Here is a 23,439-nt window from a genome sequence, read left to right on the forward strand (position 1 = left end):
GCAGGAGACTTGTTGCATTTTCTTGCTCGATACTAGTACATGGGGATGAGTTGAGAAGAAGAAGGAAAATAGACCAATTGGGCCATGCTCTTGTCTCCAATGTCCACACAAGAACAGCCAAAACAACGCCCGCAATGCTGTGTTTTTTGGTCATCATCTGCTTTCCCACCACACAAAAAGCTTACAGGATCCCAAGTCACCACAAGTACACATCCCATTCTCATCAAGAGACAAAAACACCGCTCGCCATGCATCATGTAAGAAGAAACATCTCCTCCGAAACAAATACACTACCGCCGGCGCCGGACCCGATGTTCCTGGCCCTTTCGATTTCTCCGCCTCTTGTCGGGCGGCGGGCCAAGGGGAATGTCCTTCATCTCCCACTCGCCGAACCTCACCATGTACTCGTCAACGTGCACGAGCTCGTCGTCATCGTCATCGTCAGCGTCCTGTTCGGCTCCCGGAGTGGGCGGAACAGATGCCTTGGGAGTCGCGCTCGGTCGTGAGCCGGCCTCGTTGAAATCGTCATCGTCAATGTGGACTTCGTGCACAATCTCCTTTTGTGCCAACTTGGCGGCTTCTGCGTCTTCCTTGTCTTCGATGCCCTCGAGTACAGGCCCCATGCCAGACGCGTCGGGACCGCCCATGTTGCCGAGGACCCTATCCATTGCAGCACTTGCGTCAGCGTCCTCGGCTTCCGGAATCTCGTCCAGCGCGTCTTTGTACGTCAGGCGATTGAAGTAATCCGTGGTGAAATCACCCTTTTGGATAATCACATCATCCAGTAAGCGCTTCTGGTTTGACTTGCGCAGAATGTTGGCTTCAATTGTGTACTCTGACACAAACCGGTAAATGTGCACGTCCCGAGTCTGTCCGATACGATGGCAACGATCTTGACATTGCTTGTCCATGGCAGGATTCCAGTCAAGATCATAGAAGATGACTGTATCGGCACCAGTCAGGTTGATTCCAAGACCACCAGATCGCGACGACAGGATGAAGCAGAGGATCCTGGGGTCGTTGTTGAAGCGATCTGTAAGAATCTGACGCTGCTCAATCTTGGTTGCTCCGTCGAGTCTGAGGTAGCGATGGCCGTGAATATTCAAGAATTGTTCCAAGACGTCAAGGACCTTTGTCATCTGGGTAAAGATCAGAGCTCGATGGCCGCCAGCTTGCAGCTCGCGAAGGAGCTTTTCAAGCCGCTGAAGCTTTCCACAGTCAAACTGCAACAACCGCTTGTCTGGGAACGCAATGGACAGACGAATTCGAGACTCGTGGAAAGGATCCGGGCGCTTGAAGTCTCGAGAGGCGCGAACCATGCCCACTCCTTCCTCGCCCAAAGTCAAAAGCGGCATATCATTGGCGACAGCGGCCGGCGTGACACAGCTGAACTTTTGGACAGCTGTGGTCATGGCTTCTGATCGCTCTTCCAATGTCTGCACCATATCTTGCCACGCCAGAGGAGTGCTCATGTACCACTCGAGGTGATTTTGCTTCTTTCGCGGTGCTCGAGAGGCGATGAGCTGCTGTGGGAAATCATGAACGGTAAGTCTGTCGATCAGACCGGAGCCATAGACTGGAGACCTTTGTGCGCGCCGTCGAGTGACATGAAGACAGTTCTGGAAATGTTCGAGAGTCGACCGATGCGATGTTTGTTCAAGATGGTTGTGGATTGAATTGAGAGATTGTCCCTCAATGCCGGTCGTCCTCTTCAATCGTCGTGTCTGTCGCTCAATCAAACCCTCAAGCGGCCGCGTCGCCTGGATTGTCTGAATGCGCCTAGTGACGACGGATGAAGTCGATTCTTTGCTTGGAATGATGAGGTTGAGAAAGTCGAGATCCAGCTTTTCTGCATCTTTCTCCTCAAGCAAACGCTTTCGGACAAGAAGGTCATTCACCTCAAAATCAGCAACAACAGACCTCTCCATGGCAAAGGAAGTGACGATTTGCCGAGTCTCGAAAAGATCAGGATGGTTGCAAACCTTGCGCAAAGACATGAGGCAGTTCATGATGGACATGTAGTTGCCGCCTGAGAGAATTTCTCTCGTGTCAGCCCTACCCATGAAGCCATCATATAGTTGCCTTTGCCTTTTGGACAGACGACAGTAAACAACGTGCTCGTACTTGGCCGGCATTTGCTTTTCGACATCGACTTTGAGTCTCCGGAGCAGGTACGGACGCAACACCTCGTGCAATTGCTTGACAGTGGCCTGGGCTTCGGCATCGAGCTCCTGTCGTCCCTGGTCCAGAATCTGGTTCGCGGGTCTGGCCATGGCGGTAGTGAAGTTACTCAAGGCTGCGAAACCGCCTTGGCCGTCGTCTCCCGATGGCATCAAGAAGAACAAGAGAGACCAGAGCTCTTGGAGGTTGTTTTGCAGTGGAGTGCCGGTGAGAAGAAGTCGTTTGTGCGTCTTGAAGTTGAGCAGCGTCTGCCAGCGCTGGGTTTGGAAGTTTTTGATGTTGTGCGCTTCGTCCAGAATGAGATAATGCCAGCTCCGCTTCTTGAAGGCCGCAGCGTCGTGGAGAATGAGTTGGTAAGACGTGATGACCACGTTCCACATGTCGTCATTCATCCAGCCTTGTCGTTTCCGCTTGCGCTCCTCGATCGAACCGTAATAGGCGAGAACCTTGAATCCAGGACAGAACTTCTTGAACTCCATTTCCCAGTTGAGCATGACACTGGTTGGGACGACGACTAGGTGCGGGCCCCAGACCTCTCGCTCGACAGCCAAGTGGGCAAGCAAAGCAATTGTTTGAATTGTTTTACCTAGACCCATTTCGTCTGCGAGGATGCCGTTGGTATCACCTTCATAGAGCCCTGCAAGCCAATCCAGACCTTCGTGTTGGTACGGGCGAAGTGTGCCGCGGAAGAGGGACGGAACTGGAGTCTTGAGCGATGGTGTGATTTCTTCAATCTCATCTTCGGTTCCCGGAATCTCCTTTTCTTTACTTTGGACGTCCTCGACAGCCTCTTTCACACCATTGGTGTCTGGGCGAGACTGCTGCTGTGCTTTCGCCTGGGCAGAGTCGGCTGCGTCGATGGCGTTGTCCAGGTCCATTGCACTTGGTTCCTCAACATGGCCGTTCTCCTTGGGCTCGGAAATGTCGCCGTTTGTTTTCATTTCTTCCGGCTGCTCCTTTGCGTCTGTTCCCAGTGGCATCTCGGTTGCTGCTTCGACCTCCACTCCAGAAGGGCCCTCAATGTCCTCGGCGGCTTTCTTTTTCAACTCCGCAATCTCTTGAGCCGAGAGAAATCCCATCATACCAAGAGCATCCTCTTCATCTTCCGATGCCGAGCCTTCATCATCATCCATCATGCTTCCGTCGTCACTTTCCGAGTCCATTTCCGTGCCAGAGCCGTCGTCGTCATCATCGTCATCCATCAAGATTTCATCCACCTCCTCGAGCTCGATTGTCGCAGGGTCGATATCTTGAGGCGATTTTGCTTCGGGACCTTGCGAATCCCCGTTGGAAAGATGCTTCTCAGGGGCGGCGTCCCCGTTGGTCAGAATGCTGGCCAAGCCCGGCTCTTCCTCTTCCTCATCTTCCTCCTCACCAGAATCGTCCTCGTCTCCATCTTCCTCAGCCTCTTCTTCAAACGGCAGAGATTGCAGATTCGCATATTTTGCCCGCAACTGCTCTTGCGTCATATTTGCTTCGTCGTCTTCAGGTGCCGCGGCCTCCTCTTCTTCGTCTGTTTCCGACATATTTTCCGAATCTGACGACTGGTCCGAGCCCTCGTCCATTGCGTCCGCGAGACTTGATGCTGGTCGCGTGCTGTCGAGGCGACTCTCCGTCTCTCCTTCATCATCTTCGTCCATGAATGATTCAAAGTCTTCGTCGTCGGAACTTTGGGCAGAGCCGGCCCGGTTTCGTCTCTCCTTGAGCAATGCGGTGGATCGATTGAGTAGCGATTTCATAGTCTGCTTGCCCAGAGCTTCTTGTTCTTCCAGCCATCTCTCCTGTCGCCGCCTGTCCACCTCGACTTTGACATTTTGCCACTGCTGGTTGAGATCCCGCACCAACTGTTTGTACCGTCTTCCCGCGTAGTCTTTCTCCAGCGCCTCGATCTCCTCCTTGGTCTTCGGTCTCTCGGCTTCTTGTTTGGCCCATTTGGCCTCTTGCCGCGCTTGCCACACCTCCCTACAGTCGTAGGCGAGCCTCCGAGCCTGCGCAACATGCAGGGCGTGCTCCTTTGCCAATAACTTTTGGAAGTGGCTTGCATGGGTGGCAATGTGATTCCAAGGGCCATAGGTGGGTGGTGGTTCTTCCTCGGCATCGGCCGCCAAGACAGAGCACCTTTGCTCGTTCAAGACGCCACCAGGTGCCGATGCTTCTATTATCCTCAGTCGTAATTGCGCTTCCTCTTCGATTTGTTCGTCTGTCATCCGGGCAAAATCGTCTCCCACGAGAGGATCATCGTTCTGGACCCATTCGGCAAAGGAAGAATATTTTGGCTGAGGTAAAGCATTATGAGGGTGGAGATACGGTAGCTGTATAGGTCCTAACTTCAACCTCAATCGCGGCGCGCGCGGTGATGTCATTGATATGCTTTCCGCGGACCCGTCCATCGTAGGGTATCCATTTGTGTCGTTTGCTGAAGGGACCGAATACGGGGCACGCGACGCTGCTGCAGCTTCGCTGATACGGCCAGATTTCCTAGTTCCGGTAGCAGGAGGAGCAGCAGTTGACGACACCCGGGCCTTTTTGTTGCTAGCTTGCGATTGCGATGGAGGAGAGGTCTGGGCAGTTTTCGGTCGGCGAGGGCTGGTGCGCACAGGCGACGGTGCGGGAACGTTGGCTTTCGCCTTGGACGCGGATTGAGGACGAGATTGCTTCGCAGACGGCGCGGAGGATGGAGTGGAGCGATGACCATTTTGAAGAGCCTTGGACTTAGCAGGGGTAGATATGGGTGTAGACTTTTGCAAGACAGCCTTCCTAGTACTTCTCCGCGTGTCTACGTCTTCTGGAGGAGGCGCATTCATTCGACCTGACCTCCGACGACCGTCGACGACAAAGCTCGTAGGGCCCTCTGCCTCGATTTTCTTCCATGGCGGCGAAGGTGGGCGCGATGACCTGGCCGAGTCATCGAGTTTGCGTCTCTTGGATGGACGGCCCGAGGGCGCGCTGCCCGTGTCACTACTAAAGTTGTCATCGGCGGCTCCATTCCTGATGGTCGAGCAGGCGAGAGTGGGTTGGGGCGTGGTGTCGAGCGAGTCGGACGCGTCGTGGGCCGTGTCATTTCGCTCGTCGAGAGCAGGCGTGTTTTGCATGTCCACGTCTGGAGGACCAACAGGCGTCGCTGCGGTCCTCCTCTGCACATGTGGGACGGCGCCGGTGACGAGAAGAGCAAGCTAGGGCGATCGCGGGTATGGATAAACATGCATTCGAAGAGCTGGGGGGTGGCGAAAATGTCCAAGAATAATGCCAAAGAAATGCGATAAATTGTGGCTGCTGGGGTCGTCGGGAGTGAAGATTAGAGCGAGAGACGTGCGTGTGAAAGCCCACAGTTGCTCGCCGCCAAGCCGCGCAAGGGCCGCCGCCTCTACCCCGACCACTCCAATCCCCGTCGTTCCATTGACCTCAGGTCATCACCAAACTGCCCGTCTCTGGTGCCTCGTCTTGTCGTCGGGGCCCATTGCCTTTCTGCTTGCATCGTCAGTCCCTCGAATCTTCCTCAGGATCCAATTGCTGACGCGTCCAGATGCTCTTTCGAAGAATCACTCCGGCAGCTGCTCGGCCACTGACCCGGGCCCTGCGTCCTGCCATCACCAACACCTCGCGCCTCCAGGTCCGATATGCCTCGCAAGCCCCACAGGAGCCCGAGTTCGTCCTCGACCCAAACATCGATCCTGATCTGCAGGACCCGAACATGGTCAGTCATTGCAACACCATTTCCCAGTGGCTGCGCCGCCCGCCGTGCTCCTGAACATGCGGCACCACGCATGGACCAATTCGGCTAACAGCTATACTCCATTGCAGAACGGCGGCTACATCAACCCTCCGCCGGTGAAGCGCCAACACCGCGACCCGTACGCAGACTGGTGGGACAAGCAGGAGCGTCGCAACCTGGGCGAGCCCCTCCACGAGGACAACGATCTCTACGGCATGTTCAGTACTTGGGACTACACCCACTTCACGCCGAACTGGGGCTGGGTCTTGTTTGGCACGTTTGTCGCCACGTTCACTGGCTTTTGCTACACCGTCAAGCAATTCTACCCGGACAAGCCTAGTGCTCCGCGCACCTTTTCTGATGGGTTGGAGAAGGAACTGGGCGGACCTGGTGCTCTGCTGGTAAGATGGCTCGTCACTTTTGAGGGAGCCGGCTAACATTCTGCAGGCCAAGAAGACTGGCGAAGACAAGTGGTAAAGTCGAAGATAGAATTGATTCCGATGCCGAGCAAACCACCTCAAGTGTGACCGTTTCATTTGTACTCAGCATGTACGCTACAACAGTGTCTAGATGTTTGGGAATCGATTCGGCCCTTCTGCCATGGCTGCTTTCTACAATTGCTTGAGCGCCCAGGAGATGCAACAATTCAGAGAATACCGAAGCAGCAGGAGATTGAGAACATCGCTCATGGAAACGGCTTCACTCTATCTTCCATGAACAAAATTCGTGCCGTTGATCGTTCAGGATTTGCTATGGACCGCTACAGGCGGCAGATGATATCCCAAGCAAAGACCGATGTCGTCCCAACACTTCAACCGTAGATTCCCACCAAAGAGATCCCAAATACATACATGACAAGCAAAGAATGGCCCGAGAGGATGCGATCCAAGATGAGCACGAAAACGCTTACAACTTGGCCGCGGTCGAGGCCTTCTTGAGAATGGGCTCGGCCTTGGTGGCCTTCATGACGTCACCCTTGACCTTCAGCTTGCCCGACATGAACAGCTTCTGCGCGTTTGCCTTGCCGGAGATGAGCTTGGAAAAGTCGTCGTCGGACATGAGGAGTGTGACTGTAAGCGGGCGCATGTCAGCAAGCACAATCCAGCAGCTTGTAAAGGTCGTTGCGCTTGGTGATGGTCGAGAGGCATGGTGGTGAAAGTCGCTCGTCCCGTCATGATCGCTAGCGTGCCACAAATGGTCCCAAGTTTTCCCCAGAGCCAGAGCTCTGCAGTCCAGGTGCATGCCGTGGATCCGCCGACGACCGAAGCCGGATGCAACCGAACATCGCATGTTGCGCTCGAGCCCCAGACCGCAGACCCAGACCGTACGGACGACACGGCTAGGGAGACGACGCGCAGCAAAGCCCTCGATCATGAGCGGGACTTTGAGAGCAGTCCGCGACGACACCATGACGACCTAATCCGACCTCTACCCCCGGTATACACTCAGAAGCAGCGGGAGACTCACCGTCAGCCTTTCCGCCCTCAGGCGCCGCGCCCTTGCCCACCGCTCCCGTCTTCTTCAGATCGATGTACCAGCTGTCGGACTCGCCGGACTTGTTCTTGATGGTGAAGGCGAAGACGGCGCCGCCCTTCTTGATGGCGTCCTTCTTGTCGGCGTCGTTGGACAGCGCCGAGGCGATGGCGTCAAAGGCCGCGGACGAGGGGATGTTGTCTGCGAGCGCGTGTCAGCGAGACGTCGTGAGAGGAATGGAGCGAGCGGCCTTCATGCCGAGGGCAGGGCAGGTCGAAGAATGCGGTCGTCAAAGGGAGAGCGCAGGGTAGCTTCGGGCATGCGTACCGTTCTTGAGAGACATGTTGGAAGGTGGACAACAACGTGGTATCTGGTAAGGGTTTGAAAGGGTCTTGCAAAGGGGCGGAGAGGCAGGTGAGGATTCTGGGGAAGAGAAGCCGAGTCTTTTTGGCGGTTTTAACAGGGCTTACGGACGGTCAGGCACTTCGGGAGTCGGTGTCTACGATGACGACCTCGACAGCTTCTAGCTCTGCCTCTGGCATGTGAAAGGGCCGAGGCATCTGGCTCGATGCGGAAACTTGGGGCACGTGCGCCCCGTCTTCGTGCTTCTGGGCTTCAAGCTGAATCTCTCTCTTCACAAGTCACCATGCGCGTGGGCGGTTGCTGTTTGTACGGCCGTAAATTTTTGCTCGATGGATGACACCACTACTATGAACGAGAGTCCTCCTTCTGTAAGTCCATGTTCCCTGAGGAAGAATAATGAGTAAGGCGGGAGAAAATTGTAGAGACCGTTGGGCGCGTTTGTTTCGTTTCGTCCAGTGTTCGTAAGTCGTCAGTCAAACAGTTCGTTAGCTCCCTCACTGTAGACCCTCCAGATCTTCAAGCCCGACTGCTTCCTCTCTCCAAAACGCCGCTCCAGACCAAACCAGACCATGCCGACCAACCCATTTTCCGCCGCCTCTACCCGGACTAGCAAAAACAACCCATCGTCGCCATGTGCTCCAGCTCCTTCCAAAGACTCACCGGACGCCAGCATCCTGTCATCGTTGGCCATCAAGGTACCCAACAGCAATGGTACATGTAAACAAGCGCCTAGCCTTAGCGCCAGGGGAAAGCGGCTCCCCGCAAAAACTTGCGCATGTGCTCCTCGCAGCCCCTAATCTGCTCCTTGGCCCTTGCAGCCGCCTTTCCTCGTCCCAACCAGCGCTCAATCTTGGTGAGCCTCACGCCTTTGCCCGCGGCCGCCAGCTGCGCCGGCCCGACCAGCTCCACGGGACTCAGCACAATCGGCACGTCCATGAATTCCTTCTCTTCTGCTTTTCCTCGGCGCTGCTGCTGCTGCTTCCACGCCTCGTTGCCCGCCATCTTGGTCAGCGGCGCAAGTGCGTCGTCCCAAGTCCCGCTGCGCAGCGTGATGGCCTCGAAGTTGAAGTCGACCAGCGTGCGCCGGTGGCGGTCGATGAAGGCGCTGATCTGCGACGCGTCCATGACTGCGTTTTCGAGCTCCATGTCTTGCAGGTTGGCGAAGCGCAGGGCGCGCGGCTGGCTCGAGTTTTGGCTGGGCTTTGCATCTCCGCCGTGTCGGTGGTCTCGACGGTGGTGCGAATGCTTGTGGTGAGTGCGGCCGGAGGAGAGCGGAGAAGGACCCTTTTCGCCGCGCCAGCGGAAGTGGAATTTTGTGACGCCGTGCGCGAATTGGCGGAGGTAGGAGTTGAGGATGCGCATGTGCTCGGCGTCTGAGAGACCGGAAGAAGGAATGCTGTCCATGTGCATGGCCAAGACGCGGATTTGCGACCAGCGTCTGGTCGACGCCGGTGTCGCTCCTGGTCCCATACTGGGTCGGAGGTAAAGCAATCCAGCTGGATACATGGCCATCAAGGTAAGAGTGTCGATATCCTGCAGGGGTGCCCTCTCGACGGCCACCCTGAGCGATATCAAGGCGTAATCCACAGCCGTGCGACCTGTAAATGGCGTGGAGTCTTGATTGGGACAATCTATCTTCAGATGAGAGATGAAGGGCACCGCAGTAAGAGCACGGATAAAGGCAGGGACATTGGTTGCCGCGTGAAAGATGGGTGGGTATTGCTTGACAAGGAGGTCCGTCAGTTCCCACGTGCCGTACTTTGGCTGCTTGTCTCGCCCAGAAGTGGCAGTCGAACTAGGAATTCGTGGCTCGTAGTCAAGACCCAGCTGCTCTCCAGTTCCGGGGTCGATCAAAGGAGGCAGATGGGTTGCTGATGTGCGAGGCATGCGAAAGGTCAAAGTGCGGACATGGTGGCCGATGCGTTCCAATGCTTCCATTTTCGAGGTCTTTGAAAAGCTGCTCGGCTTGAAAGTGACTGATAGATCCTCAAAGAGGAAAGGCGCGACTCTACTGCTGCAGTCGTGGCAGACCAGACGGAGAGCAGAGAGCTCTGGGCGATTGACATGGGAAAGGAATCGTTCACGGCACTCGTCTGATAACCAGAATCTGAGAAAGGCCGGACTATTGGACATGACGAGGCTGCACAGAGACGTATTCGAATGCAGGGCTTGGTAAGAGATCAGTATTTGTGGAGAAAATATCGAAGCGCGACAACACCACAGAATTGAAGACTACTCTTGGACCAGAACGGAGGAGACAAGCATTGACAAGAAGGAAATGAAGCAAACGATTGGAACAAGACTGCAGGAAGATTTAAACAGCGCGGCGAGACTCACATCGACTGCCAGTCGAGCTCGGAGTCGGAATCTCTCCAAAGAGAAGTCTCTTGGAGGAGGATTGGCTGCCATGGCTATTTACGCTGCCATTGCTCCTGTAAGTGTCGATGAAGACCTTGTGGGCCAACGACTGCGGACTGTTGTGATTCATGGAGGAAAATTAAAGTTTTCAAGTATTGACAATACGAATAAAGGACTGCTACCAGTAGCAGTGATGTTGAAACGGAATGGAGAGAAGTCAGAGGCCTGACGAGCGCAAGGCAAAATCGGGGAAGTCATTTTGGGCATTTTCTCGGCAGCGAGATGCAGGTATGAGTCAACGGGATGGCAGAGGAGCGGATTCTGCAGGCTGGGACAAAGTGGTCGGAAGAAGAGGAGAAGAGGCGCGAAGTCGCGAAAGTTGCGCGCTCGTGAGGGACAAATAAATACGTGTTGGACGCGATGACTGGTTTTGTTGTAGAGTGGGGTGCAGCGACGGCGGCTAACGGAGGCAGAGAAATGGCCAATGGCTGCCGGCACCATGCATTGTTTCGACACACGTCGGCGCCGTCTCGACGTCTCAAGAGGGAGCGGGGTCAAAATGGCTCGAGGCCCCAGCCTGCGCGAGCTGTCAGGTACAGTACATACTGATTGTACCTCGAAGCAGATGGTGTTGGTCGACCGGTAGAAAGTTGTCTCTCTGCTAGACTGAGGCGGCGGCAGCTAATCACCACCAACTGCAAACGGAGGCCGAGGGATGGACGACAATCCGGATGCGAAAATGCAAACAGAAACATCCGATGCACCTGCAATCGCATCTCGGCGACGGCATGCCGATGTCTGTGGGCATGCCCGGACTTTGTTGAGATGCACGAGCTCACCTCACCTAGATTTGGACGATCCCCCGGAAAATCTTCGACCTCGAGATGCAGAAGAGGTGGCTGCGCCTCAGCCTCGCCGCCACGCCGGGCACGCTCGTGGTACTCTCAGTACTCCAGTCGTCCAAAGCGACTTTAGCGGGCCACTAGGCGGAAACCCATTCAGTCGCTTACCGTACACCATGATAAGTGGTGAGAGTGAGAGACTACATTCCATCCTCCTCCTCTCTGTGCCTCCGCATCCTCTTTTGTCTCACCCGACACCCCCATCACCGCCGCCGGACGCCCCTTCTCCCCCCGACCAGAGTCCTCAACCCACTTCCACCCGCCCACCTCACACTCATTCGCCCATCCGTTCGCTCACTCGTTCTCGGCTGCTGCCCCAATCCCTCTCGCCATTTCCTCGTCTGTCCATTCTCGCCTCCGCGTGCGGCTCCACCTCCGCCTTGCTGGCCTTGTTCCCCAAGACATTGTCACCAAAGACGTCGTGCTCGCCTCAGCTCCACACGTCTGGCCAAGACATGGCACTTTTACAACCTCCTCGCTACCCTCTTTAGCAGCTTTGGGTCAATAGCTGACGTCTCCCCCGCCCGCTGCGCAAAGAGTCCCCTGATTCCTCGGGGACCTCCCACAAATGTACAAAATGCGCATTCCCATTCGGGAGCAGCTCGGTCTACTCACTTTGATGACCTGCCTGATCGGCCTCGCCGTCATATCAATCGCAACATGGGTAACTTTTCTTTTTCTTCCAAGCTTAGCTGGCATGCTGACACTGTCTATTTTCTTAGGTTACCAACCACAGTTTCGTTCTCGACATCAGGTCAGACCGAGCCTCTTTGCGATCCCCCTCAACTCGGCAGCTAACTTGATACAGGGCGTCCCGGTTGACCCTTACGGCATCTCTGAAAGCAACACAACTCGCTTCGAACCTTTTGCTTATGCAGTCGCTTGCCAGCGGCGTCGCCAGTCGCATCGTCATACAAGATTCATTGAAAAGATACAACGAAGCCTCTGCCGCCGATAGGACCGACTTTGATTGGGCCAATGCCTCAACTGACCTCCAAGCCGTCTTTGACGGCGGAACCAATCTCCTCTTACAGGCTCAAATCTGGCCAAAAACCTACGATGGTCCGGCTCCCAACAACTCCGTTATCCATGCGACTGCTACGGCTGTGAACGGGTCATTACCACTACCATTGCAATCTGCCAATGGATCCTCCGTGCACTTGGGCGACTCAGGCCAAGGCTATCCTTTCATGTTGTACCCAAATCTCACCTTTTCAACCCAGAAGCTCCGGGACGGATACGACCTGACCGTTGCCAATTATGAAGGCCAAAGTCTCAATAACACTGGGAGCCTGTTCCTCGGGCCATGGGAGCTCAATTCTTCCTTCTCTCTGGTCTCATTGACAACACCAGTCATCAACAATACATCTGCGCAGGATGTCCTCGGCTGGATTACCGTCATTCTGGATGGACGCCTGATTTACCAGGTTATTAATAGTACATCTGGCATGGGATTCACGAGCTCCACTGTTATCGTTGGACCAAAAAATGTAACAAATCACTTTGGTCCTGGAGTCCTCTACACCGACAACGATGGGAACCCCCCTGAAACGGAATCCGTCAGATTCGTCATCCAGCCGTATGGTAAATGTGAATTATCTCTCTGTGATGGCTACCTAGTCTTATAACTAATCTCTGTCAGATTCAAAATCAAGGCATAGTTCTCACGCATTTGGCCAAGAGGACGCGACCAGGCCATTCAACTACAGCCAATACCCGGCCGTGAAAAAGGCTTTGACGGTCCAAGATGGCGTCGAAAATAACTCCGGGAGCATGGTCACGACCAAAAACGAGGACGGCGATACCTTGGCTGTCGGATATGCTTTGCCAGACACCACTCTGTGCGATTGGGTCGTTTTGGTTGAGGTTTCTCATTCAGAGGTGTGGCAACCGATCGTCAAACTCCGAAAAATCCTTCTTGCTTGTGTCTTTGGCACTACTGGCGCCATGGCTCTTTTGATTTATCCAATTGCGCACTACTTTAGTCGGCCTATCCGCCGACTACGAGATGCTACCCGTCTCTCCACAAGTGCGTACATGGTCGATGAGAAGAGCCTGCATCCTGGTGGTTTTGATGGACCAGATGGTTCCTCAGACATTGCACAAAAAGGGGGATTTTTTGCGACACTCAAATGCTGGGGCCGTGGAAAATCCCGGGAGGATCAAGATGGCGAAAACGATTCTGACAAGCGCCGCCAATTCCGGATTCCTGGAAAGGTCAAAGAAGGCAAACACTTCATCACCGATGAACTCACCGAACTCACTACCGTCTTTAATGAGATGACGGACGAATTGAAAATCCAATACGAGAAACTGGAGGAAAGGGTGAAACAGCGCACCATGGAGCTGGAGGAAGCCATGAAGGCAGCAGAGGCTGCCAACGAGAGCAAAACGCTCTTCATCGCCAATCTTTCTCACGAGCTGAAAACTCCTCTGAACGGAATATTGGGAATGACGGCAGTGAGCATGTCGGAAGACGACCCGGCGAAGATTAGAAAGTCTCTGGCAATCATCTACAGAAGTGGCGACCTCCTCCTCAACCTCTTGACAGACTTGTTGACTTTTAGGTGAGGTCTCTCAGTATCCCCCCGCTTGTGAACTATATCGCGTTGACAGATGATTTCTGTTTGATTCAGGTGCATACAAGCTGGAGTCGATCGCTAACTTAGCGAACAGCAAGAATCAAATTGGCCACCAACAACTCAGCCTTGATGAGAAGGAATTCCGCCTTCGCGATTTGAGCACGCAACTTCTCGCCATCTTTGACAAGCAGGCTCGCGAAAACAACATCAGCCTCTCAGTCAAGTTTGAAGGTCCGAATGATTTGGAGGACCTTCCCTCTGACGATAGGAGTCCATCGCCCTTGGGGATCCGTAATGTGGGTCACATGGTTCTTTGGGGAGATCAACACAGAATCATCCAAGTCCTCATCAACTTGATCTCCAACAGCCTGAAGTTCACACCCCCAGGCGGTTCGGTGGTCTGCACGATGAGATGCGCTGGCGTCACGACTCCCACCATAAGAAGTCGAACGAGCCGGAGCTCAGTCAGTTCTCATCTGAACAGAAGGACATCTAACCGCAGCTCAAGGTTTCGGGGTCGAGGATCTGTGGGTTCTACGTCGTCCGGAGTCACTCCCAGACACAACTCCAATTTCACCCAAATCAACGCCCTCCCCGAGAAGCCATTGCCTTATGCTCACGTCGCAGAAGCTCAGGCGCCTCCATCGCCTCCAACCGGACCATCCCTTTTGTTTGAGTTTGAGGTCACGGACACCGGACCAGGTGTCCCGGAGAATATGCAGCAACGAATATTCGAACCTTTCATACAAGGTGACCTGGGACTGAGCAAGAAGTATGGTGGCACAGGTTTGGGGCTTTCGATCTGCTCGCAATTGGCTGCTTTGATGAGAGGCTCGATCAAGCTTCACAGTGTTGTCGGACAAGGCAGCACATTTACCATGGAGATTCCACTGAGACATGTGGGTTCATCAGCAGGCAGCTCGGAAGCATCTAGCTCTCATGTACCAGACACTGCAAGTGTCAGCTACAGCCGTAGGAGTAGCAGATCCATGGAAGCGACGACTGCCCGAACCCTTAGTACGGGTGAGGAGTTGACCGGCACCAGACCGACCTGTTCCTCCCACAGCAATGTGACTGCACCAGTTTCATTCGATTCCAACTCAAAGCCACGGTTGGTAGGCTTACGGCAACCCTTTTTCGCCGTGCCTTCTCCAGGAGGATCGCCGACCGCGCAAGAAGAGGCCAGAGAACACTTGGCTGCTCAAGCCGCCGCCAAGGATCACAGAATCAAAATCTTGGTGGCTGAAGACAACAGGGTAAGCTTACAACCGGGAGTATTGATCAAACACTGCTTACATTGCCTCAGACAAATCAAGAAGTGGTGCTCCGCATGCTCAAGCTCGAGGATATCTACGACGTCGCCATCGCCAAAGACGGTCAAGAAGCCTTCGAGAAGGTCAAGGAGAGCATGGAGAGCTCGAATCCGTATGATCTTTTGCTGATGGACATACAAATGCCCGTAATGGACGGACTACAGTCTACACGGCTCATTCGAGAGGCTGGGTACTCGGCGCCTATCGTGGCGCTCACGGCGTACGCGGAAGAAAACAACGTGAAAGAATGTTTCGACTCAGGCATGGATTATTTTTTGTCTAAACCTCTCCGGAGACCGGCGCTCAAGCACGTCCTCAAGACGTACTGTCCGCCGATTGTTGAAGAAGTCGAGCCAGCCAGCAGTTCTCCACCATCTTCACCGCCGAGAGGGAAAGCAGGCGAGCCATCTGGGTCCACGCCTCCCACGACCGAGCCTCAGTCACCAATATCCCCGATGTCGCCAATGTCGCCAATGTCAGGACCATAACGACGGTTTCCCGGGACTTGGTCTTGCCAGTTCTGGATATCACCTTGAATTCCGCACGAAACCCTGTCCCTCTCAACTTTTCTTCCTTTCTATCTCTTTTCTTCGTTTCTTCTCGACACTCCGGAGTTGGGAGGGCCTGTATACTCTCAGTTCGATCGGTCATTTCCCCCGGTCGAATATGTGCATCAATACGCTGTTTGGAGTTTGCGGGGGCATTTGGATATGGCATTTGTTTGCGAGGAACTCATCAGCGCAGGGCGGCTTTTCTTCCCGAGCATTTTCTCTTTTGGGACTGATCGAACTCAAGGTCGATCTTCCATTTCATTCCTAGCAACAGGCGTTTGCGCCATTGAGGCAGGCTGTGGCGCCGTGTGGCATGATGGTCAGGATGACTGGGATGAGGAGGCGAGGGTGTGGAGGGTGTGGAGGGTGTGGTAATCGGGATAGGATAGCTTTTCTATATCCCAGAGATGGTTGCGCGAATGAACAGATTCAGTCAAGATTCCGCTGTGCTGGATGTCACCGTGGTTGATGGCTTTCCTCCAGCCCGATTTTGCGCTCTGAAATCAGCGACTACCTCCATCGACCATCACAAGTTGGAAAGGCAGAGGTTGCGACTGCGCTCGCATGCTCCTTGTGGTTCTTCTCACCTCTTGCGGCCTCCATCTTACCCTGCTATCTCCCTCTGCCTCAACATCTCCGACTGCTTTTACCTTCATGCTCACTTTATCTGACTGCTCTTAACTGAGACCAAGTGAAAAGAGTGATTGACGGCTTCTTCGTCGGTAGGGACGCGCCGCTCTGGGAGCTCGATGTACGTGCGACGAGCTCGACTAGACATGAGACATGATGGGAAAATTGAAGAATAGAGTGCAACGATGGACGAATGACCCCTGGACCCTCGCCAATGACATTGCCATTAGAGTCTTAGGCCTAGGGTTGTAGGAGTTCAAATGTCATGACGTTTTCCAAATGGCGCAATGTGGGTGAAAGCTTGGTCCATCTGCAGGCTGCCGCATCTTAACTTTGTGCTTTTTCCGCCCGTGTGCGAGACTCGTAAAATGGCATTTACATTGACACTTCATTTTCTATGTTGCGACTGGACTTGAGAAGCTGTGTTTCATGGAGCAAGAGCTTCGGAGTTCGCGTCGTTGGCGATGCTCGCATTAGCAATTGCGGGACCTTTCGGGTGCCGACCACCTTGATGGTCCAAGCTCCGGCGTTTTGCGTCATTGCCGGCCGTCGCTATTCAAAGTTCCTGATCTTCAAACCTCTCACAGCTCTCTCAAACAACCTTCTGTCATCACCCTCCCCCGTCACCTCAATCTCGAATCCATCCATTGTACCCACATCTCACAATGTTCGCGCGCCAGGCCTTCCGTCCAGCAAACATGCTGAGGACTGTAAGCTCCGCCAATCCCGATCATTGCTGCTACCTAAATTCATTGGAGCCTCGCTGACAAGCCATTGACACCTCACAGCAAGTCCGCCGCTACGCCAGTGAGTCTCCCAAGAGCAGCTCCAATGCCGCCGCCTACGCGACCGTGGCAGCCGCCGCCGGAGCTGGCGCTTGGTGGTACAGCAGATCGGGCGCTGAGGCTCCTGCTTCAGCTGCGGCCAAGAACGCTCCTCCCACGGCCGAACAGTTTGCTTTCAAGGGCGGCGATCAGGGCTTCATCTCGTTGAAGCTCGAGGAGGTCGAGACCCTGAACCACAACACCAAGAGGTTCCGCTTCTTGCTGCCCGAGGGCGACAATGTCTCGGGTCTTTCAGTGGCTTGTAAGTCTGGATTGGACTCGAAAATTATACGGCATAGGTTACTGACGCTTGAGCAGCTGCGCTTCTGACCAAGTTCAAGGGCCCGGATATGGAGAAGCCCGTCATCCGCCCCTACACTCCCACCAGCGACGAGGGTATGATTTGGACCGTAGGATATCATATCGAACAGGGGCTGATGCTTTCCAGACACCCGTGGCTACATTGACCTGATTGTCAAGAAGTACCCCGGTGGACCCATGTCGTCGCACATGCATGATATGAAGGCCGGAGATTCTCTGGCAATGAAAGGGCCAATCCCCAAGTACCCGTGGAGCCCCAACAAGCACGAGCAGATTGGCTTGATTGCTGGTGGAACTGGCATCACTCCCATGTACCAGCTCATCCGTGCGATCCTGAAGAACCCCGAGGACAAGACCAAGATCTCCCTGGTCTACGGTAACCTTTCGGAGAAGGTAAGAGCACTCAGTCTGCAGGAAAAGGCGAGCCACTAAAGCTTCACCTAGGACATTTTGCTCAAGAAGGAGCTCGAGGAGTTTGAGAACACGTACCCGCAACGCTTCCGCGCTTTCTACCTTGTCGACAACCCGCCCGAAGGCTGGACGCAGGGCAAGGGACACATCACGAAAGATCTTTTGAAGACGGTGCTGCCAGAGCCCAAGGAAGGCGAAAAGGTCAAGGTCTTCGTCTGCGGCCCGCCCGGCATGTACAAGGCCATTTCTGGCACCAAGAAGAGCCCAGCCGATCAGGGAGAGCTCGACGGTGCGCTCAAGGCAAGTTGTCATCCCAGCCAAGCTCCTTGGCATTCTGCTAACTTGTTCACCAGGAGCTGGGTTACAACAAAGACCAGGTCTTCAAGTTCTAGACGGTTGGAGGAAGACTAGACATTTTGCATAATCATTTACTAACGTGTCGCCTCATTTTTGATGGATTATTCACCAACCATGTCAGTGAGTAAGCCTGGATTTGCAGACCGGCACAGCTGCCGGACGACGCTGTTGCGTCATCATGTTTCACGTGTCCACACATCGTTGCCGTTCAGAGATCTCCGCATACAGCGATCGCTGGGACTTTCATATATGCACTCTACGACCCGCGCTGAACTTCAAGTGTCCAATCCGGATCCACGCCAGCTGCACTGCTGGTTTTCATGACTCCAGGTCGGCGACACTCGAGTTGCTGCAGGCGCTTAACTGGGCGTCTTTTCTTTATAATGCCATTCTTCGCAGTAGCCAATGCATTTTGTTTCACTGAAAGCTGCTATTTCGCCTCAGAATGCAGTCATTCTTACAGTACTGGAAGATCCGGGAGCGATTAGAGGAACAGCAGAAAAAAGTCGCGGAAAGAGCTGCTGCTTTGTCAGTCGCACAGCTCAAGACACCGAAGAAAGCAAAGGTACCACGGGCCAGCGAATCCGATTCAAAAGAGATATTGCAAGATTCAAATCTTTCCATATGGGAATTCCAGGAGAAAGAAGCTGTGGAGCTCAAGGATTTTGCAAAAGAAGCCCCCACAGACCATCCTTATGCCGAAGCTGTCGAACATCTCGACGTCCTCTCTTCCTCGGACGAAAGCAGCGACGACATTCCTCCAACTCCTCCCCCCAAAGACTTCGACTACAAACCCAAGGTCCCTCAAGCTCCCCCTCCTCCCAGAAATCTCATGATCAGATCCTCCACCCCTATCACCGCACTGCCCCCTCTTCCACCCCCTCTCCCACTAGCACCGCCACCCACCCACTCCTCCTCCTCCTCCCTCAACATAGATATTGCCCTCACATACCACCCGGACGCACGTCCATCGACATTCGGCGGCAGCAACGCGCTCGGCGTGCTGCTGTCGGGCATCACAATCCAACCGCACGCATCCGCCGCCGACGGACAGGTGTTTGTCGTCGAGCACGAGGCGGGCGATCCGCTGGATCCGCAGACGTGGAGCGTGCGGTCGCGCATCGCGGCGACGCTGCTGATTGGCAGCATTGCGTTTGTGGTGGGTGTTGCGAGCAGCATTGATAGCGCGGTTGTCAAAGAGGCCGCGAGGGAGTTTGGCGTCAGTGAGGAGGTTGAGACGTTGGCTACCGGTACGTGGTTTTCTTTCTGTTCTCTCTTTCGAGGATGTTGTCTTTGCTCGGGTCTTGTCGTTCACTTCTTGTCCGTTGGACTTTTCCACGTCTTCGTCCACCACACCACCACCTTCAACACCACCTTCACCACCACCTTCACCACCACCCACTAACACCCCTTTTCCCCCCCATCTAGGCCGCTACCTCGTCGGCCTGGGCATCGGCGCGCTCTTCTCGGGGCCCTGCTCCGAGACGCTGGGGCGCAACCCGGTCTACGTGGGGACGCTGACGCTCTACATGGCGTCCATCGCGGCGTCGGGGCTCTCGCCCACGGTCGGCGCGCAAATCGCCTTCCGCTTCCTGGCCGGCTTCTTCGGCAGCACGCCGCTGACGTGCGCCGGCGGCAGCATCGCCGACCTGTGGAGTCCGGTCGACCGCGTGTACGCGTTTCCCGTGTTTGCCAATGCCGCCTTCTTGGGCCCCGTTTTGGGTATGTATGTTGAATTCAAGGAGGGGGGGAGGTGGAAATGTAGGCAGTAGACGGGTGTTAATGCTGCATGCTAGGTCCTATTCTTGGCGCCTTCATCGCGCAGTCGGAGCACGTCTCGTGGCGCTGGGTCGAGTGGACGTCGCTCATACTGGCGGCGGCGGTGCTCGTCGCCGTGCTCCTCTTCCAGCCCGAGACGTACTCGCCAGTCCTACTCCGCTGGAAGTCGCATGTAACATTGCCCCTCCCGTCGCAATCCCTACTCCTAGGTACCATCAAGCTTACATCTACCACCCAGCACCTACGCGCCCTCCTCGGCGACGACCGCTACGTCGCGGCCGTCGAGCTGGCCGGCGACACGTTCTGGACGCGGCTGCGCCTCGCCCTCTACCGGCCGTTTGCGCTGACGGCCACGGAGCCCATCATCAGCCTGACAGCGCTGTACTTGACCGTCATCTACGTCGTGCTCTTCACCTTCTTCGACGGCTACGACTACATCTACGGCCGCGTGCACGGCACGTCGCAGGTCGCGACGGCGTTTTGCTTCGTGGCCATCGCCGTCGGCCTGTTTGGCGCGACGGCGCTGGCGCCGCTGGTCTACCGCTGGGCCAGGCGGGGGTGTGTCGTTGGTTGTGGTGGAGGTGGCAGCAGCAGCAGCAGCAGCAGCAGTCAGTTGGAAAAAGGAGACGGCCCACCGCCGCCGCTGCTGCCCCTGAAACCAGAGTTCCGCCTGTGGTACAGCATGCTGGGCGGCAGCGTGTGCATTCCCGTGAGCCTGCTCTGGATGGGCTGGAGCAGCTCCGCGCGCGTCAGCATCTGGAGCCCGCTGGTGGCGAGCGTGCTGTTTGGATACGGCATCCTGTGCGTATTTATATCGAGCTATCTGGTGCGTTTTGTTTGGCCCCCACCCCACCCACCCCACCACCACCTACCTTCCTTTCTCTTTTTCTGTTGGCCGTCCGACGCGTGGCCTGGGTGGGCTGCTGCTGACCATGCCCGGCAACAGTACATCATCGACAGCTACGAGAGCGTCTCGGCCTCGGCCCTCGCCTCCGTCACGCTGGTCCGCTACGTCGCGGCCGGCGGCATGGTGTCGGCGGGCATGCCCATGTACGAGAAGCTCGGCGTTCACTGGACCTTGACCATCATGGGCGGCCTGGCCGCTCTGATGGCACCCGTCCCGTACGTCTTTTACTATTACGGCGAAAGGATTCGCGGCAAGAGCAAGTACATCAACGGCAAGTAGGATTTTTTTTTTTTTTTGTTGGCATTGGATAAATAGCCTTGGCGCAATGGAAGGAAAGGCAAGGCGTTTTGCTAGGCAAAAAGTTGGGGATCAAGGTCTATTTGACGGAGTGGAATATGCGAACAATGCCATATGATCTTTCAAATCTACACAGCTGGCCGCCATGGCACCGCTATAAACAGTAGTTTGGTGAATGCTCTCTCTCCGTCTCGCGGACGCATTTTTACTCCTTGATCATCCTGACGACTTTGTCACAATTCAGCAGACAGTACGGGTCAAACGCCTTTTTCATCTGGTGTCGGGGGTCAGCTTCACGTTCTCGCAATTGATAACTTCCCAACTCACCTGTCTCATGAGATCCACCGTCGACTGGCCAACCTCGTACGGCAGATAGTCTCGCTTGACGAGCCCGACGCCGTGCTCGCCCGTCGCGGTGCCCTCCATCTCAATGGCCCTCTTGACCATCCGGTGCACCACGCCGTGGACCTTTTCGTACTCCTCCTCGTTGTAGAGCAAAATGGCGTGAAAGTTGCCGTCACCGACGTGGCCGACAATGGCTCCGAGCACGCCGTGCTTGTCAATGTCGGCCTTGGTCTCCTCGATGATGTCTGGAAGCTTGCTAATGGGCACGGCAACGTCAGTGGTCCACACGCGGTCTGACGGGCTCCGCTTCATCGCCATGTCGCTCCAGAGCGCTTCCTTGCGCGCGCTCCAGAGCGTGTCGGCCTCGTCTTTGCTGCGGGCAAACTCAAACGTGTTGCTACCGCTCTTCTTTGCGAGCTTCTGCACAATGTCAATGTCCTCCTTGACGCCGGCGGGCGTGCCCGAAAACTTGAAGAAGAGCGTCGGTGCTTCAGCCCACTTCTTCGACGTGGCTCCAGCATTGTTGATGCACCTCATTTGCACGTCGTCGAGAATCTCGATTGCGGCAATGGGAACACCGGCGCCCACGACCTTTTGCACGCAATCGGCAGCCTCGCGGATGCTTCTAAAGCTGGAGACGGCAACAGACGTGTTGAGGGGCTTGACGGTGAGCTTGAGGGTGGCTTCGGTCACTAAACCTAGCGTGCCCTCGCTGCCAATGAAAATGCGAGTAAGGTCGTAGCCCGCACTGCTTTTCCGGGGCCTTTGTTTCGTCTTGACAACGGTCCCGTCCGCGAGGACAACCGTCAGCGACAACACCCAATCCTTCATGGTTCCGTAGCGATAGGCATTGGTGCCGGAACAACCGGTCCCGATCATGCCGCCAATCTGCGCGCCGGGACCTGGGTCGGGGGGGAAGAACAACCCATGCTGGCCAAGCTCCTCGTTTAATACCTCCCAGCCGACTGCTGGCTGCACTATCACGTCCATGTCTTCCTTGTTCAGCTTGACGATTCGGTCCATGCGGCAAAAGTCGATGCACACGCCGCCCAGCGTTGGCGTGTACTGCCCCTCCAGACTGGTCCCTCCCGAGTATGGCGTCACCGGCAGGCGCCGGTCATGGCACACCTTCATAATCTCGCTCACTTCTTGTGTGTCCGCTGGGCGCACAATGAGAAAGGGCACTTCGTCAGGGCGAGGCGCATAGGTCGACCAGTCGGAGCCCGAGTGCGCCTTGAGATCGGCTTCGTTGAGGGACACATTTTCCTTTCCAACAATGTCCTTGAAATCCACCCATGCCGCTTGATACGTGAATTTGGAATGATCGTGGTTGACCTTGTTGTGGATTGAATCCAGAGGCAGCGTCGAATTGGTGTTTTCCGGCGGGTGTAATTGCGAGCCTTCCCAGTAGCACCAGCAAAAACCGACAAAGACCACTGCTTGCAAGTCAGCAGCCGCATTGGCGCAAACGCTAGATCCACATACAAATGGCGACACCAGTCTTTCCAAGAATTGTGTTTGCCAGCTCATTCCCTCCAGCGCGATTGGATGGATCGAAACCCTTCTCTTGCAGCTCTTTTTGCTTCTGGACGCGCCTGTTGGTCACGTCCATGAGCTGCAACTTGAACGGTCTTGGCTTGCCCGAGGAATTCCATCTTCGTTGCAGACCTGAAACGTTGCGAGGGAAGGATGATGCGGCGGATGCGGAGAAGCTGTGGGCGGCGGCCGTGGGGAAGTAGCGCCGGGGAGCCACGGCCAAGCGCTGCGGCGCGAGGCGACTGGCGGCGGACGAAAGCATGGACGGCGGAGGATGAGGGACTCAGGCTGAGCTGGTCATGGTCGACGACGAGGAAAAAGGCGAGCGGGCGTGGATGGTCGGGATAGGTGGTGAGAAGGTAAGCTGAGGCAAGGTTAGGTCCGTCGGGTGGTCGCGACAGAGTGGAGCTCGGTGGTGCAGCTCGAGAGTGGGCAACGGACCGGAAGCTTTCCCACGACGCGCCATGGATTGCTTGCATCGCATCATCAAACAAACACCTAACCCTATATCGCCCGTCACGACGCCTACACGCACAATCTGATACGTCCCATGCCGCGTCGCACCTGACTAACGCGCCGCACTCGTGTCGCTGTCAT

At 55.3% G+C, this 23,439-nt stretch overlaps 8 protein-coding genes across 8 annotated transcripts; 4 read left to right on the top strand and 4 right to left on the bottom strand.

The window, feature by feature from the left end:
• Positions 1 to 290: 290 nt before the first annotated feature.
• Positions 291 to 5,273, bottom strand: BKA78DRAFT_255202 (SNF2 family N-terminal domain-containing protein; the record flags this gene model as incomplete). The annotated part of the gene is made up of 2 exons (XM_066884977.1): positions 291 to 3,799; positions 3,851 to 5,273. The coding sequence occupies 2 exons, from the start codon at positions 5,271 to 5,273 to the stop codon at positions 291 to 293; spliced, it is 4,932 nt and encodes a 1,643-aa protein (XP_066741391.1).
• Positions 5,274 to 5,931: 658 nt separating this feature from the next.
• BKA78DRAFT_255331 (uncharacterized protein) lies at positions 5,932 to 6,330 on the top strand (the record flags this gene model as incomplete). The annotated part of the gene is made up of 1 exon (XM_066884989.1): positions 5,932 to 6,330. The coding sequence occupies one exon, from the start codon at positions 5,932 to 5,934 to the stop codon at positions 6,328 to 6,330; it is 399 nt and encodes a 132-aa protein (XP_066741392.1).
• A 469-nt stretch (positions 6,331 to 6,799) lies between these two features.
• BKA78DRAFT_355619 (SCP2 sterol-binding domain-containing protein) lies at positions 6,800 to 7,709 on the bottom strand (the record flags this gene model as incomplete). The annotated part of the gene is made up of 3 exons (XM_066891936.1): positions 6,800 to 6,963; positions 7,361 to 7,567; positions 7,694 to 7,709. 3 exons carry the CDS (start codon positions 7,707 to 7,709, stop codon positions 6,800 to 6,802), a joined length of 387 nt encoding a protein of 128 aa, XP_066741393.1.
• A 315-nt stretch (positions 7,710 to 8,024) lies between these two features.
• On the bottom strand, positions 8,025 to 10,504 carry BKA78DRAFT_322366 (uncharacterized protein). The gene is made up of 2 exons (XM_066889115.1): positions 10,067 to 10,504; positions 8,025 to 9,897 (listed from the first exon to the last, which is right to left on the bottom strand). Exons 1-2 carry the CDS (start codon positions 10,215 to 10,217, stop codon positions 8,465 to 8,467), a joined length of 1,584 nt encoding a protein of 527 aa, XP_066741394.1. The 5' UTR covers positions 10,218 to 10,504; the 3' UTR covers positions 8,025 to 8,464.
• Positions 10,505 to 11,236: 732 nt separating this feature from the next.
• BKA78DRAFT_190368 (uncharacterized protein) lies at positions 11,237 to 15,483 on the top strand. The gene is made up of 6 exons (XM_066883561.1): positions 11,237 to 11,653; positions 11,712 to 11,743; positions 11,798 to 12,579; positions 12,632 to 13,556; positions 13,666 to 14,827; positions 14,878 to 15,483. The coding sequence occupies exons 1-6, from the start codon at positions 11,558 to 11,560 to the stop codon at positions 15,370 to 15,372; spliced, it is 3,492 nt and encodes a 1,163-aa protein (XP_066741395.1). The 5' UTR covers positions 11,237 to 11,557; the 3' UTR covers positions 15,373 to 15,483.
• Positions 15,484 to 16,636: 1,153 nt separating this feature from the next.
• On the top strand, positions 16,637 to 18,198 carry BKA78DRAFT_190421 (uncharacterized protein). Its single transcript, XM_066883562.1, has 6 exons — positions 16,637 to 16,775; positions 16,854 to 17,151; positions 17,208 to 17,285; positions 17,338 to 17,603; positions 17,655 to 17,921; positions 17,975 to 18,198. Exons 1-6 carry the CDS (start codon positions 16,731 to 16,733, stop codon positions 18,011 to 18,013), a joined length of 993 nt encoding a protein of 330 aa, XP_066741396.1. The 5' UTR covers positions 16,637 to 16,730; the 3' UTR covers positions 18,014 to 18,198.
• BKA78DRAFT_333084 (major facilitator superfamily domain-containing protein) lies at positions 18,093 to 20,943 on the top strand (the record flags this gene model as incomplete). The annotated part of the gene is made up of 8 exons (XM_066890043.1): positions 18,093 to 18,098; positions 18,430 to 18,506; positions 18,966 to 19,228; positions 19,407 to 19,700; positions 19,775 to 19,929; positions 19,996 to 20,365; positions 20,420 to 20,583; positions 20,704 to 20,943. The coding sequence occupies 8 exons, from the start codon at positions 18,093 to 18,095 to the stop codon at positions 20,941 to 20,943; spliced, it is 1,569 nt and encodes a 522-aa protein (XP_066741397.1).
• Positions 20,944 to 20,954: 11 nt separating this feature from the next.
• BKA78DRAFT_322379 (uncharacterized protein) lies at positions 20,955 to 23,356 on the bottom strand. The gene is made up of 3 exons (XM_066889116.1): positions 22,792 to 23,356; positions 21,289 to 22,742; positions 20,955 to 21,235 (listed from the first exon to the last, which is right to left on the bottom strand). Exons 1-3 carry the CDS (start codon positions 23,102 to 23,104, stop codon positions 21,167 to 21,169), a joined length of 1,836 nt encoding a protein of 611 aa, XP_066741398.1. The 5' UTR covers positions 23,105 to 23,356; the 3' UTR covers positions 20,955 to 21,166.
• Positions 23,357 to 23,439: the final 83 nt, after the last annotated feature.

The sequence above is a fragment of the Phyllosticta capitalensis genome (assembly GCF_038381095.1).
Source record: "Phyllosticta capitalensis strain CBS 128856 chromosome Unknown BKA78scaffold_9, whole genome shotgun sequence".
In the NCBI taxonomy this organism is placed as follows: domain Eukaryota; kingdom Fungi; phylum Ascomycota; class Dothideomycetes; order Botryosphaeriales; family Phyllostictaceae; genus Phyllosticta; species Phyllosticta capitalensis.